This window comes from Ochotona princeps, chromosome 12, assembly GCF_030435755.1.
Source record: "Ochotona princeps isolate mOchPri1 chromosome 12, mOchPri1.hap1, whole genome shotgun sequence".
NCBI lineage: Eukaryota > Metazoa > Chordata > Mammalia > Lagomorpha > Ochotonidae > Ochotona > Ochotona princeps.
Window position 1 is genome coordinate 1,158,044 of NC_080843.1, and position 17,439 is coordinate 1,175,482.

Sequence of the window (17,439 nt, forward strand, 5' to 3'; positions counted from 1 at the left end):
ACCTGGTCCGTGGAGCTCCACAGCTTCTGGCTTTGGCTACAAAGGCCTTGATGCTGCAACCATTTGGCAAGTGAACCAGCAGACAGAAGATTTCTATTTCTCTAACTTTCAATTAAGAATAATTAGTAGGGGGCCCAGGTTCGGGCCTTGGGGTTGGGGGCAACTGCAGCTCCCTGCAGTGTGGCGGCTGTGGGGGGGTGCCCCTTCCAGGTGGGACCCAATGCTGGGGACTCACACCAAAGACACTGCCAGAAGGCAGTGAACGAGTCCTCGGCCTTGGGCAGCCAGTGTACCACGTGGTGCCAGACTTTGCCTGCTGGCCACCCGGCGGTGAACTCTGGGGTTTTTAAGATATGTAGTTGCTGCCTGGGGACACCCATGACTAAGGCCAGTTTTAGTGTAGGTGAGAAGTGAATTTTGGGTGATTCCCAGTGACAGGGTCATGAAAGTTTCGGGCATGCGTGGGGACTGAGACCTGGTGGTTTGGAGGGAAGTATCCAGAAGATAATTTGGATTAGACAGATTCACCAGCCAAATTAGGAATCCAGAGATGGGCTGTTAGCATAGATCATCACTGATCGCTCATACCAGCCCACACCAAAGCTGTGGATGGGGGCCTCTTTGGCAGTGTTAGGTACCATTACTCGACTGGGTGGTGGAGTGGTGGAGTGGTGACATTTGCCAGGGTCAAGACACTATCCAGCACACGAGAGAACTTGGTCTGGGGGTAGACTCTGTGGGGTTGTGTGGGCCCAACCCTGTGGAAATACAAGTTCCCCCTGGTTAGCTCGCAAGCTGGGGTTGCGATGGACTAAGCTAGGTGTGACCATACCACCTACCATCACTCACAGGTAAAGGAACTCACAACAGTCAGGGCAGATCAAGGCAGCAGCACCTGAATGTGCATCCTAAAACAGGATGTGGGGTGGGCCGGGTTGCCACTGGAAGGGGGCAGAATGGGCAGGGCTGAACAAACCTTCACTCACAAGAAACAACAGAAATCAGGTTGGAGCACAGGTCACGCCAAGTAGACCCTTGCACCTACTGACCTGCGTGAGATAGGGACGCTAAGCCACAGCATCTAAGGCAGGGGCCAGGACAGTTGAGGGGCTCTGCCAAGCTGAGTCAGAGCAACCCATGGCCTGCACATGAGCTAAGGCTGGGAATAGGTCCGGCTGGGGAGCTAAGGGGACACCCTAGCTGGGTTGAGTTTCCCACCAAGGAGCGCATGGGCTGGAACTGGGGCTGCGTTCTGATCAGGATACGATTGTAATCTCACTTGGCACCAGTGTGGACTGGGACTGGAAGCACCAAGCCGGACCAGACCCCAACACCATCTGGTGCTTTGGAGGACCAGGGGAGATGTGTGACAGACTAGGCTAGGTCTCAGCCCTTACTGAACCATGTGTGAGCTGTCTGGGGGTAACAATAAGAACCAGATTGGGTTGAAGGCCAGTCAGAAAAAGCCACTGTTCCTGCTAGGACAGGAGGTGAACTGAGTAGGGCTGGCTCATGGACCCACATGGTATCTGGGTGCCTTTCGCTCTGGAACATTCTACAACAAGCTCGGAAGCAAGTTCTGCCCCGGAAACTCTAGGTAAGGGCCCATCACAGCCAACCTTGGCACAGAAGCATGACCTGCACAGCTCTGAGGCAGTAACCAGCCTCATCTCCAGCCCGTATGCGGTCCTTTGTCCCGCAGCTTCAGAACAAGTGCCCACAGAGGCCTGGCAGTGGACACACAGGGCAGCTGCACCCTCCCCCTTCTCTCTCCCCTCCCCCTTCTCGTTACTGTTTATGTCAGTTACATCTTGAAATAACATATGGATACAATGGGCTAAATAAAACATTAAGATCACAGTCAAGTGGTCTGAGGCATTCAAGATGCCACCTGGGGGTTTGGGGCACAACAGCATAGCAAGCTAGTCCTCCAGCTGCGGTGCCAGTATCCCATATAGGTGTCGGCTTGGATCCCAGCTGCTCCGTTTCCTATACAGCTCCCATGACCCGGGAAAGCAGCAGAGGATAGCCCAAATCCTTGGGTCCCAGCACCAGCATGGGAACCCAGAAGCAGCTCCTGGCATCTGGTCTCAAACTGGCCCAGCTCTGACCACTGTGGTCATCTGGGGAGTGAGCCAGCAGATGGAAGACTGGTCTGTCCCCCTGCATCTCTGTCTTCCCCTTCCTGCCTCCTTCCCCTCCCCCTCACTCTTTTAAGTAAAAAATACATAAACATTAAAAAGAGGAAAAAAAAAGACACCACTGGGTTTCCACATGCCGTACCGCAGGCCTGGCTCCCCACATGCCACACCGAGGGCCTGGGTCCCCACATGCCAACACCGCGGGCCTGGGTCCCCACATGCCACACCGAGGGCCTGGGTCCCAACATGCCAGAGTCCCCACATGCCACACTGCGGGCCTGGCTCCCCACATGCTACACCACGGGCCTGGGTCCCCACATGCCAGAGTCCACACATGCCACACTGCGGGCCTGGCTCCCCACATGCCACACCGTGGGCCTGGGTCCCCACATGCCACACCGCGGGCCTGGGTCCCCACATGCCACACCGAGGGCCTGGGTCCCCACATGCCGCACCGCGGGCCTGGCTCTCCACATGCCATACCGTGGGCCTGGGTCCCCACATGCCAGGGTCCCCACATGCCACACTGCGGGCCTGGCTCCCCACATGCCAGGGTCCCCACATGCCACACTGCGGGCCTGGCTCCCCACATGCCACACCGTGGGCCTGGGTTCGCATCCCAGCACCCTGTTCTAGCACAGCCTGCAAGGCAGGGCTGACCACTCAAGTGGTGAGGTCTCTGCCCCCACACAGGGTCGCAGAGAGAGTTCAGGCCGGCCCAGCCGCACCTGCTACCGGCATTTGGAAAGTGATGGGGCAGCTCCGCTTCAGCCTTCCAAAATAACTGTTAAGTTTCTCCTAACTAACTTTTCTTTTCACTTTTTTAAGTTATTAGAAAGTCTGAAATCACATGTCACTCCCACTGCGTGTGTACAAGGAGAGTGCTGGTCGTCCAGGGCTCTGCCAGGGGCCAGCGGTAGGGGGAGGCAACCCCATGGATCAAGACCCTGCCATGGAGGGTGGGCAGCACTCGCTCAGGCAACCCTGCAACAGGTATGACCACACCTTTTCAAAAATTAATTAATTTTCAATTTTTGACGATATTTACATACTTGAATAAGGCGCAAAGGGTCAAGGGCTTGAGAAAAGTGCCTAAGAACATTGTTTCCATTCTCTTTTTTCCTTCCTGTATCTGGCGGAAGGGGGAAGATAAAGGGAGAAGCTCCCAGCCTCCCAACTACCCCAGAGTCCCCGATGTGGGGCGTGCTCCAAGGGCACTGCCCAAGTGGGCTCAATAGTTCAACAGTTCCGAACTGCTGCCAATCGTGCCACTCCAGGCACAATGAAATCTCTCCAGAATCTGCTGGCTGACACGGTTCACCTTAGTCTCTGTTTGCCCAGGTATCCACTGCCAACGCCTGGCTCGGGTAGCTGATCGATACCTTCTGTCCTCCATCCTCTGTAGCCTTCACACACAGAAACAGGCACTCACTGCTCCCAAATGATGCCTTTTTCAAATGTGAACTCACTTAATCAAAAGATAGCCGGGCAAAGGCATGAATAAACTGCTTACAGAGTTGATTCAGTAAGCCAGCGCACCGAGTCCCAAGAAGCCCTTCAAAGCTGCCAGGTAGGTCACAGAAACCCACCCGTGACCAGAACGGGCAGAAATCCACCCGTGACCAGAACGGGCAGAAATCCACCCGTGACCAGAATGGTGAAGGTTTTCACAACACACATAGTGTCACCCAAGTAACCAACATCTGCGAGCTGCACAGTGAAGAGCCGCACCCGTTCAGACCTGAAAGCTGCACAGCAGCTCAGGCGCTTCGTGCGGATTCACTTAGTTCTTGCAACAGCAGGCGGGTGCGCTCCAGTGGCCAGCCTGGGGCAGCAGGGCAGCACAGCGGGCGGGGGCGCTCCAGTGGCCAGCCTGGGGCAGCAGGGCAGCACAGCGGGCGGGGGCGCTCCGGTGGCCAGCCTGGGGCAGCAGGGCAGCACAGCGGGCGGGGGCGCTCCAGTGGCCAGCCTGGGGGGAGCAGCACAGCGGGCGGGGGCGCTCCGGTGGCCAGCCTGGGGCAGCAGGGCAGCACAGCGGGCGGGGGCGCTCCGTTGGCCAGCCTGGGGGGAGCAGCACAGCGGGCGGGGGCGCTCCGGTGGCCAGCCTGGGGCAGCAGGGCAGCACAGCGGGCGGGGGCGCTCCGGTGGCCAGCCTGGGGCAGCAGGGCAGCACAGCGGGCGGGGGCGCTCCGGTGGCCAGCCTGGGGCAGCAGGGCAGCACAGCGGGTGGGGGCGCTCGGGTGGCCAGCCTGGGGGTGCAGCACAGCGGGGGGGCGCTCTGGTGGCCAGCCTGGGGGGAGCAGCACAGATGGGGAGGATGGGCAAGCAGCCCTTCAGCACCCACACCCCAACCAGACCACAAAGGCACGCATTGCAGGCAGACTCTCATCTCACACGTGCTCAGATGCACAGCAGGTTTAACCTCTAAGACCTAAAACCAGAAAAATTTAAACAATAAAACAAAATTGAACAATGATGGGCCAATAGTAGGTGAAGCCATTGCCTACCATGCCAGCAGTCCATGTGGGCACTGGTTCGTGTCCCAGACGCCCCACTTCCATCTAGCCCCCTGCTCATGGCCTGGGAGGGACAGCCCAAGGGTTTCCCTGCCAGTGAGGGACCTACAGCAAACTCCTGGCTCCTGTCTTTCGCCTCGCCCAGCCCAGGATATTACAACCATTTGAGGAGTGAACCAATGGACATAAAATCTGTCTCTCCTCTGTGGCTCTTTCAAACAGAAACATAATGTTTTTAAAAAACACATGGCTAGATACACAATGACTTCTGAGGTACGCCTGCAAAAGCACACGGACCTCCAACTGAACAGCTCTGTGCAGCGAAGGAAACGTTCAACAGAGAAGAGGCAGAAGAGAGACCAGGAGACAAGACATGGCAGAGAGGCCGACAGGCCCCCAGAGGAGGGAACAAGAAGGCAGTGCCACTCCACAATGGGCCAAACAGCGAGGCCGCAGATACGGGAACAGGGAAGGCGGAACATGTGAGACAGACAGCACAGTGTCAGAGAGGACGGGAGAAGAGGGAAGCCACAACACTGCTGACAGCAGTACAAATCAGAAAACTAGCCACTGCAGGAAAAGCACGGGGCACCTCAAAAACCTGAAAGGCACCGTTGCGGGGAGCGGTGCAGAGCCACTGCCTGCAGCAGCAGTAACCCACACGGGCACTGCTTCCACGCCACTCTGCTGCCCACCCAGCTCCCTGCTGGTGGCCTGAGGAAGCAGCAGAGCACAGCCCAAGTGCCATGGTCCCTGCACCCACAGGGGAGACCTGGAGGAACTCCCCACTCCTGGCCTCAGCCTCGCCAAGTGCCATTCCGGCAGCGCACCAGCAGATGGAGGAGTTTAGTCTCTCGTCTCTCTCTCTGTAAATCTGCCTTTCCAAGAAAAATAAATAAATCTTTTTTAAAAAATTAAAAATAGGGCCAGTACTGTGGCACAGGAGCATCCCACACCAGCCTTCCCATTTGAATCCCAGGTAATCCACTGTGACGCCCCCGAGGACGTGGGTTCCTGCCTCCCCAACGGCATTCTGGCTCCTGGCCTTGCGCTGGACCAGTCCTGGCTGCTGCAGCCAACTGGGGAGTGAACCAGAGCACGGACAATCAACTTCTCTCTGTCTCTCCCTCTCTCTCACAACGCCGTTCACACACAGACAAAAATCTGTAACACTTAAAAATAAAATGACCACGTGACCCAGCAATCCTACCAACGAGACCCAGGCCTGCAGCTCAGGAAGCGCCTGCACTCTGCTCTCCAGCCAGTGGCACACAGCAGCCAGTGTGCAGCACTGACCCAGAGCCCCGGAGACGCAGGCCGCCTCACCAAGGGAAGGCAATCCACCATCTGGGACAACCTGGACGTCAGCAAAACAAGCCAGAGAACCCGTCCATGACAGCACTGACACACAGTCAGGCAGACACCCAGCGGCAGCGCCTGGGGGCTGCCCAAGGCGCAGGCCAGGCTGCAGCTCCCTGAAAGGAGGTCGCAGGGACCTGGCGCACAGGACAAGGACACAGCTACTATTATCTCAAAACTGTTGCAAGTAGCAAAGCATGTGATGGGCTGATTATATTAATTAGCTTGACTGATTCCTTCACAATGTGTTCCCGTGTCACAACACACTGTACCCGGTAATTATTCATCAATTAATACACTTTATATCAATGGGGATTATTGGCCTACATTTCATTCTCTAGTGAACCGGAAGACCAAAAAATTAACCCAGCCTCCCCGAGTCAGGGTGGGAGCGCAGCAGAGCTCTGTTCTGAGCCACCTGGGCTCTGGCCCATTGCCACATTCCAACACAAGTTAAATAAACAAAAAGCAAACCCGAAAATTATCGCTTCCGTTGAGCTAGTGTGCCAAGGAGCTGGGAAGATCAATTCCACGAGGATTCCCGTCTGCGGGGCCGACACGCGCTTCTGCACCAGGTGCCAGTTCACAGCTCCCCGCCTGCTGGCATGTCCGGCCTGCCTTTGACCAAGAGGCCATGGGGGACACCATGTGGGAAACTGTGAGACTCTGAGTGTGACCGTGTGGGGACGCCGTGTGGGACTCTGTGACCGCGTGGGGACGCCGTGTGGGACTCTGAGTGTGACCATGTGGGACACCGTGTGAGACTCTGTGACCACGTGGGACGCCGTGTGGGACTCTGTGACCACATGGGACGCCGTGTGAGACTCTGAGTGTGACCACGTGATACGCCGTGTGGGACTCTGTGACCGCGTGGGACGCCGTGTGAGACTCTGAGTATGACCGCGTGGGACGCCATGTGGGACTCTGACCGTGTGGGATGCCGTGTGGGACTCTGTGACCGTGTGGGATGTCGTGTGAGACTGAGTGTGACCGTGTGGGATGCCGTGTGGGACTCTGTGACCGTGTGGGACTCTGAGCGTGACCATGTGAAACACCATGTAGGACCCAGTGTGACATATAGGATGCTGTGTGGGACTCTGAGTGGAGCATTCTGTGGGACCGTGTAGGGAGCTATGTGGGACACCGTGTGAGAATCCTGTGAGATGCTGTGTGGAAGTCCACACCCCCCACTCAAGCAGAAAAGCCTCATTAACATTAAATTCAGCAGTCTGGCAGGATGGCCCAGTGGCTAGATCCTCAACTCCTATGCCCTGGGATCCCATATGGGCGCTGGTTCATGTCCCGGCTGCTCCACTTCCCATCCAGCTCCCTGCTTATGGCCTGGGAAAACAGTCAAGGACGGCCCAAAGCCTTGGGACCCTGCACCCGCGTGGGAGACCCAGAAGAGACTCCTGGCACTTGGCTACAGATTAGCTCAGCTCTGCCATTACAGTCATTGGGGAGTGAATCAGTGGACAAAAGATCTTTCTTTCCTTACCTCCTCTCTATAAATCTGCCTTTCAAATAAAAAATAAATAAATCTTAAATAAATAAACAAATAAAAAAGTCTTTAAGAAGAAAAAAACCACATTAAATCCAGGTCCCAACTGGCCCTCCAGGTCATGTACAAGCCTCCTCTCCTGCCTTCAAGAATAGCTGACTCCATCTGCTTTTGACAATTATTCCAGAAAACTGACGAATCTGGGGGGAAGGGCACAAAGGACGGGCTCTTCCAACCATCAACCGAGTAACCTGAACAGCACCCTTCCTGCCCCCTCAAACTCCGCACAAACAGCCGTTAGGTTACAAAGATGAGGACACTTTCAAACAGAGCCATAGCAACGCTTACATACGCTTACATTCCGCAGTAATTTCGGCGCTGATTTTCCTGATCTAGGATGACCTGGTATCTTGGCTGACAAACCTGTGACACGTGTGACTTGCTCGCCTGCAGGGGGGGTAGCTGGGTACCAAGTGAGAAAAGCCTGGAGCACCTGAATCAAAGAGCAAGAGACCAGAAAAGCAAGGTCCTCCCAGTCCCACTCGGGACCGGCCTGCAGCAGTGTGAAGAGAGGCCCTACCAGCCAGCACGCCTCAGGCACTTTTCCTTAAATAAAGCTGGACAGACACGGGCACTGCTGTGCCACAAGCAAACAACAAAGCCCACACACACCAAGATACACGCTAAGTAAAAGAAACCCTCGAGGGAAACAAGCGTCATCTACATTGTAGGCGCTGCTTTCCGACAACCAACTGCCCAGATTTTAATTTTACTTTCCAAACTTAAAGATTTTTTTTTCAGCTTAAAACTACAGTGCTTCTTGGGACTTAAAACCAGACGTGAAAGGGGTAACGCTCCTTTTAAACTGATTTCTCAAACTGCCTGCACCATCAGAGCTCCTTGGGGCGAACGGCCGACGTCTCCAGCTAGGTCAGGTGCCTCACACAGAGGCAGGCGGCCGGACGCCACTGAGGCAGCCCACAGCAATGCCTGGGTCGGTCCCGGGCCCCGCTTCCTGCTGACAGCCTGGGAGGCAGTGCCAGTGCTGCCCACACCTCGGGAGGGCCAGGCCAGTTCCCCAGAGGCCCTGCCTTTCAAAATATACATATACATAATACATGCATGCATGCAGATATACACACACATGCAAGCACACATACAAGCGTGCGTACATCGACATACACATATACGTAGATATACATGCACATACATTTATACATGCACACATGTGTACATACATGCACGTACACCATACATGCATTATATACATACATACATGATTTTCAAAAACAATAGCTTATACAATAACTGTGAAGTCCAGGTCCTCTATTCCTTAAAGAAATGCCCCAAAAACTTAAGCCATTGTAAGAAAACATACGCAACAAAAATTGTTTGCTACAAACACAGCGGCGTCTGAAGTAACCGTGGAAAAGGCACCCAAACATGCATAACTACTCAGCAAAAATTAATCTACAATTTAAACAATCAGTTCTCAGTCTCATGTTTCTCACCTCCATAAACATGTCAGCTCTCCCGTCAGAACGGTGGGGCACTTCCATCCCGCGGGTGCCTCACACAGCCCCTCCAGACGCTGGCCTGGCCCCCCGCTGGCCCCAGCACAAGGGAGTCCCCCACCCCTACCTGCTGAGCTGTAGCACCTCTCAGGGGGATTCAGACTCTTCCTCGCTACCTTCTAAATGCACTGTTAGAGGCACTCTAAAAATCGCACAGAACTTGCCATAACTGACTTTTCTCTTTAAAGGGGTATTATCAATTACAACTCCAAACTACTCCAGGGTTCCAGCTGTCCCTCGAGGGCCGTGCTCTGGCCAGCTCCGGATGCTTGGGACCTGCTCAACAGCACCACTATCTAACTCTTCCTTGCAAAATAATCACAATGATCACAGGAAACAGTAACCGTAACCTCTGGAACCATCACTTCTCTTTCACGAGGTGCTTCCCAACACGCCTAAGACCTCACAAGGACAGCAAAGTCGCCGGCACACCTGTCGTGCGCTGTCCTTCCCACCAGAGCTCCTGAGCACCGCCCCCTGACCCCACACGGGTCCGCCCTGTGTGGGCCCGCCTCCCTGCACACCCCCCAAGAACCAACAAAGGTGCCGGTGGAGACACCCCGACGCGTAGATAAATAAGGGAAAGATGAAGCCACGTCCTGCACAGTGACAGGACATGAGGGGAACTCGAACCCACTTGCTGGTTATCGCAGGTCCGCTGACCTGACCCTCAGGAGGGATCCCCCAGAGCCTCTGAACTCGGTGTCAGCGAGGAAGCCCCGAGCCCTGCAGGGGTCCGTTAAGCACCCGCATCCCCCAGGCCCCGCGCCCCGGGGTCCGTTACACACCCGCCCCCAAAGCTCAGGGCGCCCCGTCTCCCGTATCCCCCAGGCCCCATGACCAGGGCGCCCCGGCCCCCCACATCCCCAGGCCCTACGCCAGGGAGCTCCGGCCCCCGCACCCCCCAGGCCCCGCGCCCCGGGGTCCGTTACACACCCGCCCCCAAGTCCCCAGGCCCCGCGCCCCGGGTGCCCCGGGGGTCCGTTACGCATCCCGGCCCACGCACCCCGCATCCCCCAGGCCCCGCGCCCAAGGCGCCCCGGCCCCGCATCCCCCAGGCCCCGCGCCCCGGGGTCCGTTACCCGCGCCCACGGCGCCCCGGCCCCCCACGCTCACCTCCAGGCGCAGGGAGGCCCCGCAGCCGCGCAGGAACTCGCGGATGTTGCTCAGGCACTCGCTCTCGCTCCGAGGCTCCGGGTAGACCTGCAACACAGACACGGCGCTGAAGCCGCGCCCCGCGCCCCGCAGCCGCCCGCGCCTCACCCGCTCCCCTCCTCCGGGCCGCACCAACCTCGGCCCTGCCCGCACCAGGAAGACAGCCCGAGGCCGGAAGTGACGCCTCAGGCCGCGCCCCTGCCGCGCCGCGCTCCGCCCGCCGACGCCGCCGGCCCCGCGGCCTGCCCGGCCGGGCGTCCGCGCCCTCCGCCTCCTCCGCGCCCTCCGCCTCCTCCGCGCCCTCCGCCTCCTCCGCGTCCTCCCGGTCCTCCCCGTCCCGTCCCGTCCCGTCCCCGCTCTCCCCGAGGGCTGAAGCCGCCCGTGCGGGACCCCCGGGGCGCAGCGCGGGGACCAGGCCGCGTCCACCCCGCCCCGCGGAGACCGGCTGAGGGCAGGCGGGCTGTAAACGGCGGGTCATTTCCCGAGGAAGGAGGACGCCTCAGTCCCGAACAGCCGCTACCTCCAATACATCAAGTGTCGAGATTTCTTCCTTTTTTACGGGGAAGCATCCAGAATTCCGGCGTTTGAGAATATTCGAGACGTTTTTGGAGGAACCTCCGATCCAGCAGGGGGAATCACGTCATTGCATGGAGCCACTCTTGCGTTTCACACGACCCACCAAAAACGTGGGTGTGGGTTGGCAGCGGGCGGGCCTCCCTCACATCCCGGGACCTGTGGCACTTGGCCGAAGCCCTGTCGGGTTGGCTGCTCTCAAACAGGTGCCGCGCAGCTCCTGCCGACCCACCCTCGTGGGAGTGCTAAGCAACCGCAAAGGTGGTTTCTGACTTCCTGACAATGACATTTCTTGTTGTTGTTTTTTTCAAGATTTATTTATTTTTATTACAAATTCAGATATACAGAGAGGAGGAGAGACAGAGAGGAAGATCTTCTGTCCGATGATTCACTCCCCAAGTGACCCCAACGGCCAGTGCTGCGCCGATCCGAAGCCGGGAACCAGGAGCTCCTTCAGGTCTCCTTCGTGGGTGCAGGGTCCCAAGGCTTTGGGCCGTCCTCGACTGCTTTCCCAGGCCACAAGCTGGGAGCTGGATGGGCAGTGGAGCCGCCGGGATTAGAACTGGTGCCCACATGGGATCCCAGGGGATTCAAGGCGAGGACTTTAGCCGCTAGGCCATGCCACCAGCCCGACAATGACATTTCAAAATTAAAGTGACATTCTTTTTTTTATTTATTTACCCAATTGAATACAAGCAAAATAGAGGGAAAACCTGTTCTCCAACTAAAAATTGTACAAACTAATTTAAAAGAATCTTTTTGGCAACTCACTTCCATCCCACTCATTCAGCCCCTTCCCCCAACTGCATCCACGCTGGGTTGCTTTTGCAAAGACCAATCCAGAGCTGCCATGTTTGTGACCTGCCCTAGACTTAGCCTAAATGCACTTTCCCGCCCATCAACTGAACACCACCACGGCCTTGTTGAGTTCACGTCTCAGCCTGAACAGTATTCTTTTCTCAGGGTATCGAGAGCGTGTGCTTCTCAGTACTGTGGGTTAGGACCTCCAGGCACAGCGCTCAAGTATTAGAGAGAGTTCCCAAGCACAGGAAGTTATGATGTGTCTTACAGAAGAAATGTGTGTGAGATACACTCCGTGTGGGCATGAGTTACAGTGCTGCGGGCCATGGGTTCACCTCAATGATCAACTATGAGGTACAGCCACAAGAAGGAGGGAGACTGCTGTTGGTGAGCTGCTCCAGAAAGTGCTGAAGTAACATCTACAGCGCATGAGCAAGCTACGGGGAAGGTGCAGAAACAGCTCGTGGATTCATGAGGCGACGAGCAGCTAAAACAGCCGCATCGCCCAGTATCAGGGACACACGCAGCCCTTCTCGGCTGGCACGTGCGTCAAGATGGTCCAGCATGAAAAGTTGAAACTTGCAAGCCAGGACAGTGCTGCAGAGAAGTTTCTGAGGCTACAGAAGACTCTATGGAAAACCTGCTGGGTGATACACATAAAAAGGGTTATGTTGAAGACCAGGCTGTTCTACAAGAACGTTGGCAAATGAACCGATGTCATGCCAATGGCCTCCACAGAGCAACCTCACTGTTGTGCACCAATGCCAAGGGCAACTTGGAGCAGAGCCCCAAACCCACAAGCTCTTACGGTGAAAAGCTGCAATTGTTTTATTAGTCCATTGGATGCGGAACAAGGAGGAATGGATGGAGACAGATATTCTAGGACTCGTGCCACAGTTGCTTCAACCCAGAAGTTAAATGCTTTGTCCAGAGGAAAAACTTTGTCTTCACAGTTTCGTTAATTTCAGGTAGTACCCCAGTTCTCCGCCATGAAGAACTGTCCGTCATCCAGGCTCAAGCAACCCACAAAAGCTTTCAAGGCACACTGCACAGCACAGCTGAGTCCTGGGGCTGGTGAGGAAGCCACGGACAGACTGCCAGAGGTCAGCCACTGCTCGCGGTGCTGCTGCTTACGATGGAAGTGATTGGCCTGGGACAGCATCAGGCAGCTGGCAACGTGACTGGCCAGAGCGCGTGAGCGGTTTTGAGACTTGGAAGGTGTTAAAGAAAATATAAGGAACAGCATAGAACATCATCTGTGTTGCAGAGCAAATAAGCAAATAAGTGGAGAAGAGTCCACTGACATAAAGGAGGAAGATGTGCAGGCAAGCTTGGCAGAAAAGACAGCAGAACTATATGCCAAGATCTGGACAAGATGGCGAGACGCAGCACAGCTGTGGTAAAAGGACAGCCGTGACAGCCACCAGACATTCCAGGAATCGTTGCTCACAGCAGCCAAAATATCAGAATGCAAGTTTGCCTTGGAAAAAAATGTTCAATGACATGGAAGAATGTGACCCTGAGCTTGGGTGCTGCCCCCCATTCAGGCGCCTGGCTGCCTGATCTCACTGGCCGGGGCGGACCGAGGGCAGGAGGCTCCCCAAGTGCACTGACTGTTCACACATCCTGCAGCTCCATGTTTCTGTGAAACCCTTAATCTTTAGCTTAATATTTCTTCCAAGCTCACTTAATTTGTATTTCTGTACTGTAGACCAATCTGTGTTTATGGGAGTATATACATGTGTCCTGGTATATGAATTAAACCAGTACAATCATGACAGAGTCCATTTGATAAGGATATAATTGAAACTGTTTTCTCACGAACACTGGATGTAGTGATTTGTTTTATATAAATATATGTATCTATAATAAACTGTATTTAAATAAAACATACCTAAAACTTGGTTATGTGTTAGTTGCTTGATGAAATACTGTGACAAAGACTTTCAAGGAATTAGCCCTGTCTGTCCTGTAGAGCAATGTTTGACTATCAACATGACTGTCACATATCATGGGAATTAACTCAGTTTAAGATATTAAGCTCCCCCCCCATAAAAAAAAGATATTAAGCCACAGAGATATAATTCTTAGGACTTTTCTCCTGAATTGCAACAATTACACTAAGTATGGAAGCCATATATAATACAGTTTTTGATAAATACAAAAAAGCAAAATTTTATGTGGAAATATCTATCTTAATTGAACAATATCGGATGGGTGGTTATGTTTTTATTTATTTAAGAGACAGGGACAGAGAAAGCTCCCACTTGCTGCTTTACTTCGAAGCTAGGACAGGCCGGAACCAGGAGCCAGCGGCTCCACCTGCTCTCCCTGTGGGGATAAAATGACGAGCTGTCACCTGCTGCCTCCCAGGGTCTGCACTGACAGGAAGTTAGAGGCAAGAGCTGGTATCCGGTATCAAATCCAGACCTTCCGATACAGAACACAGGCCTCAGAGAAACCAGATGGCGCAACGGGTGAGGGCACATTTAAACAGATGGAGAATCATCAGCCAGGGTGAAGCAGAGAGGCCGTGATCCTGGGGAACAAGAGGACAGCCAATGCACACGGATGCCTTGGGACCCGTGGACACAGGGACGTGGCAGACACAGCACAGCAGTGTCACAGTGACCAGATACCCCAGCAGTGGTCGGTGACCGGGTGGGAGACGGAGTTCACCGGGAGCGAGGAGGTGAATCCAGGCGTAAAGCGGCCCATCCTGCCCATTTGCTTGATAAGCACAGCAGGCTGGCAGAGCCCAAGCAGGCTGGCAGGAACAGGGTAGGTTTCATGCTCAGACCCCACCACCACTGCCACACTGGTGCCATTCTGTGTACTGAGGGAAAGGCTGTGGGGCTGCAGGAACAGTGAACTGCACATGCGCTAAGCCAGGACAAGTTCATTTCCAGCTCGATGCATTACACTGGTCTCACAGAGAAAGCAGTACAACTCGGCATCCTATAGGCTCCACCCTAGATGGGTCCAGGTGGCCCCAAAACCTAACTAGCAGGCCCAGACCTCTACCAGTGCCATGTAAGGTGCCATTCTGGGTACTGAAGTAAGGGCTATGAGGCGGGGCTGGAGGACCCAGAGTGAGCTCCAGATGCCATAAGCTGGGACAGAGCCCACGTCCAGCTCGATGCACTGCGCTGGTCACACAGGGAAAACAGTACTGACTTGGCATCCTACAGGTTCCACCCAAAATAGGTCTGGATGGCCTACAGACCTAACAGCCAGCAGGTTCTGGCAAGACCAGCACCACTGACAGCCCAATGATTTAGGACACCTGGCGGCTCCCCAATCCCAGGCACTGCTCGAACCGAGAGTGGAAGACTGTGCCGGCAATGGTGCAGCCACAGCACAGGATCACAGGGGCTGGAGAGTGCTGAGCCAGGAGCCGGGCTATGGAGACCGTGGCGCAAGCCTAGTAGAGCAGTCCAGGACTGAATGTCACTGGAGGGAGTGGCACAAGTGACTGCAAATGCAGGACAGGGACCAAATGCAATCAGTAAAATGGACCAGTAGACCAGAGGACAACACAGCTTAGAAACCTGCCCGAAGGAGAGGAAGCTGCTAACCAGAAGTACGACGACCAAGAGCAAAAGAAAAGACAAAGGCACAATGAACATCACTGACACCTCCCCCAAAAGGAGCAAAAGCCTTTGTCAACCTGGACCATAACTGAGGAAGGCATAGAGGAAACGGGATAAGGAATTATAGAAACTTGTTATAAAGCTTCTTGACATGAAGCACATACGGAGTTCCAAGAATTGAAAGAGTAATGTCACACAAAAATAGCAACACTGACACACAATCAAGCCGAAGTGTTATAAATGAAGAACACAACGGCGCAAATTAAAAATTCAGGCGAGTGCAGTACCTTAGCGGCCAAGGTCCCCGCCTTGCACACCCAGGATCCCATGTGAGCACCGCTTCATGTCCCAGCTACTCCACTTCCCATCCAGCTCCCTGCCTGTGGCCTGGGAAAGCAGTCAAGGACGGCCCAAAGCCTTGGGACCCTGCACCCACATGGAAACCTGGAGGAGACTCTGGGCTCCTGGCTTCGGATCAGCTCAGTTGCAGCCACTTGGGGAGTGAATCATTGGACAGAAGATCTTCCTCTCTGTCTCTCCTTTCCACTTTCCAATAAAAATAAATCTTAAAAAAGAATCTCTGAATTAGAAGACATTCCCTTTAACAATGGGAGAAAATCAAAACACTGGAAGAGGAACTAAGTCAAGCTTAAAGAAGTATGCAAGAATTAAGGGACACTATTAAAAGGCCAAATATAAGATTAATGGGAGTTCTAGAAGGAAGAGAAGGAGAAGCTGGATTTTAAAATGTGTTCAAAGAAATACTAACAGAAAAGACTTCCTTAATTTGGAGAAAGAATTGAAAAACAAAACACAGGAGGTGCACAGAAGAGGACCATCCGGCAAGCAGCGCTCACCTCACCGGCTTCTCAGGGAGTTTTCTTTTCCAGCTCTAATTTTACTTGGTTTTCTCTCTTGCTTCTCTTTGCTAGTCTGGCTAAAAGTTTGTTTTGTTCATCTTAAAAACTGCCTCTTTCATGTTACAATTTGTAATTTTTTAGTTTAAACTCCACTTATTTTTGCTATTTCTTGCCTCCTGTTCATTTTTTCTTTTTTTAATAAGTCCTTGAGATGCATTATATCATTTATTTGAGATATAATTTTTGTAAGCACTTGGTGTTATAAATATCCCTTTCAATATTGTTTTTGCTACATCTTATGGCTTTTGATATTTTTGCTTTTATTTTCATTTCTTAAAGTTTTTTCTTGAGCCCAGCGTGATAGCCAAGCCACTAAAGTCTCGCCTTACTCGTGCCGGGATCCCATATGGGCACCGGTTCTAATCCCGTGGCCCTGCATCCCATCCAGCTCCCTGCTTGCGGCCTGGGAAAGCAGTCGAGGACAGCCCAGTCCCTTGGGACCCTGCATTCACATGGGAGACCCAAAAGAGGCTCCTGGCTTCTGATTGGCTCAGCTCCAGCCGTTGCGCTCACTTGGGGAGTGAATCATCGGACGGAAGATCTTCCTCTCTGTCTCTCCTCCTCTCTGCATATGACTTTCCAATAAAAATAAAATAAACCTAAAAAATATATAAGTTTTTTTCTTACTAATTTCTTCAGTGACACACAGGTCATGCAGTAGCATAGCTTTTTAAAGATTTTTTTTTATTTTCTTTTTCATTTTTCAGCAACACATTGGTCATTCTGTAGCATGTTATTTAACTTCGTGTTGTTGTAAATTTTCTGTTTTTCTTCCTGCTGTTTTGTGGCTTTAATTTAAGGGAACTGTGTAATGGAAACTATCATATCCAGATGTGAGGATACAACGCTGTATGCATCTCTACTTCCAGACAAAGATGGACTCCCAATGAAATTGCTACATATATCTTAACAATAAGATGCTGGACACTCTGCCATTGTCCATGCCTACAATGATGGACTTATGAGTATTTATGAAGGGCTACACTATTGTAATAATCTATGGGAGAATCAGTGGAGGGGGACTTGGGAAGGAGAGGAGAAATGCGAGAGCCTATAGAAGTGCATACTTCCACGTCTGTGGAGCTTCCGTCTGCCTTTGCGGGGGCCAGAGCTTCTGGAAGCTTCCCTGTCCTCCATGATCTCTAGGGTCTGGGGACTCACGCTGGGGGTACGTGTTTGGGTCCCAAGGGTGGGAGGGGAGGGGAGAGGGAAAGGGCGTCCCAGGCTAACACGGTGTATCCATGGACCGTGTCTGGGATCTTGCATGCACACTTGTGTCCCAGGTGAGCGGAGAAGCAAGGTCCCA

General features: G+C 53.7%; 1 protein-coding gene across 2 annotated transcripts in view; it reads right to left on the reverse strand.

The window, feature by feature from the left end:
- ARHGEF7 (Rho guanine nucleotide exchange factor 7) overlaps nt 1-17,439 on the reverse strand; it is a 104,678-nt gene that overhangs the window by 64,787 nt on the left and 22,452 nt on the right. For both annotated transcript variants that reach the window (XM_058670801.1, XM_058670798.1), the window contains exon 2: nt 10,208-10,294. In XM_058670801.1, the coding sequence (XP_058526784.1) occupies nt 10,208-10,294 (87 nt within the window). The remainder of the gene's footprint in view (nt 1-10,207; nt 10,295-17,439) is intronic.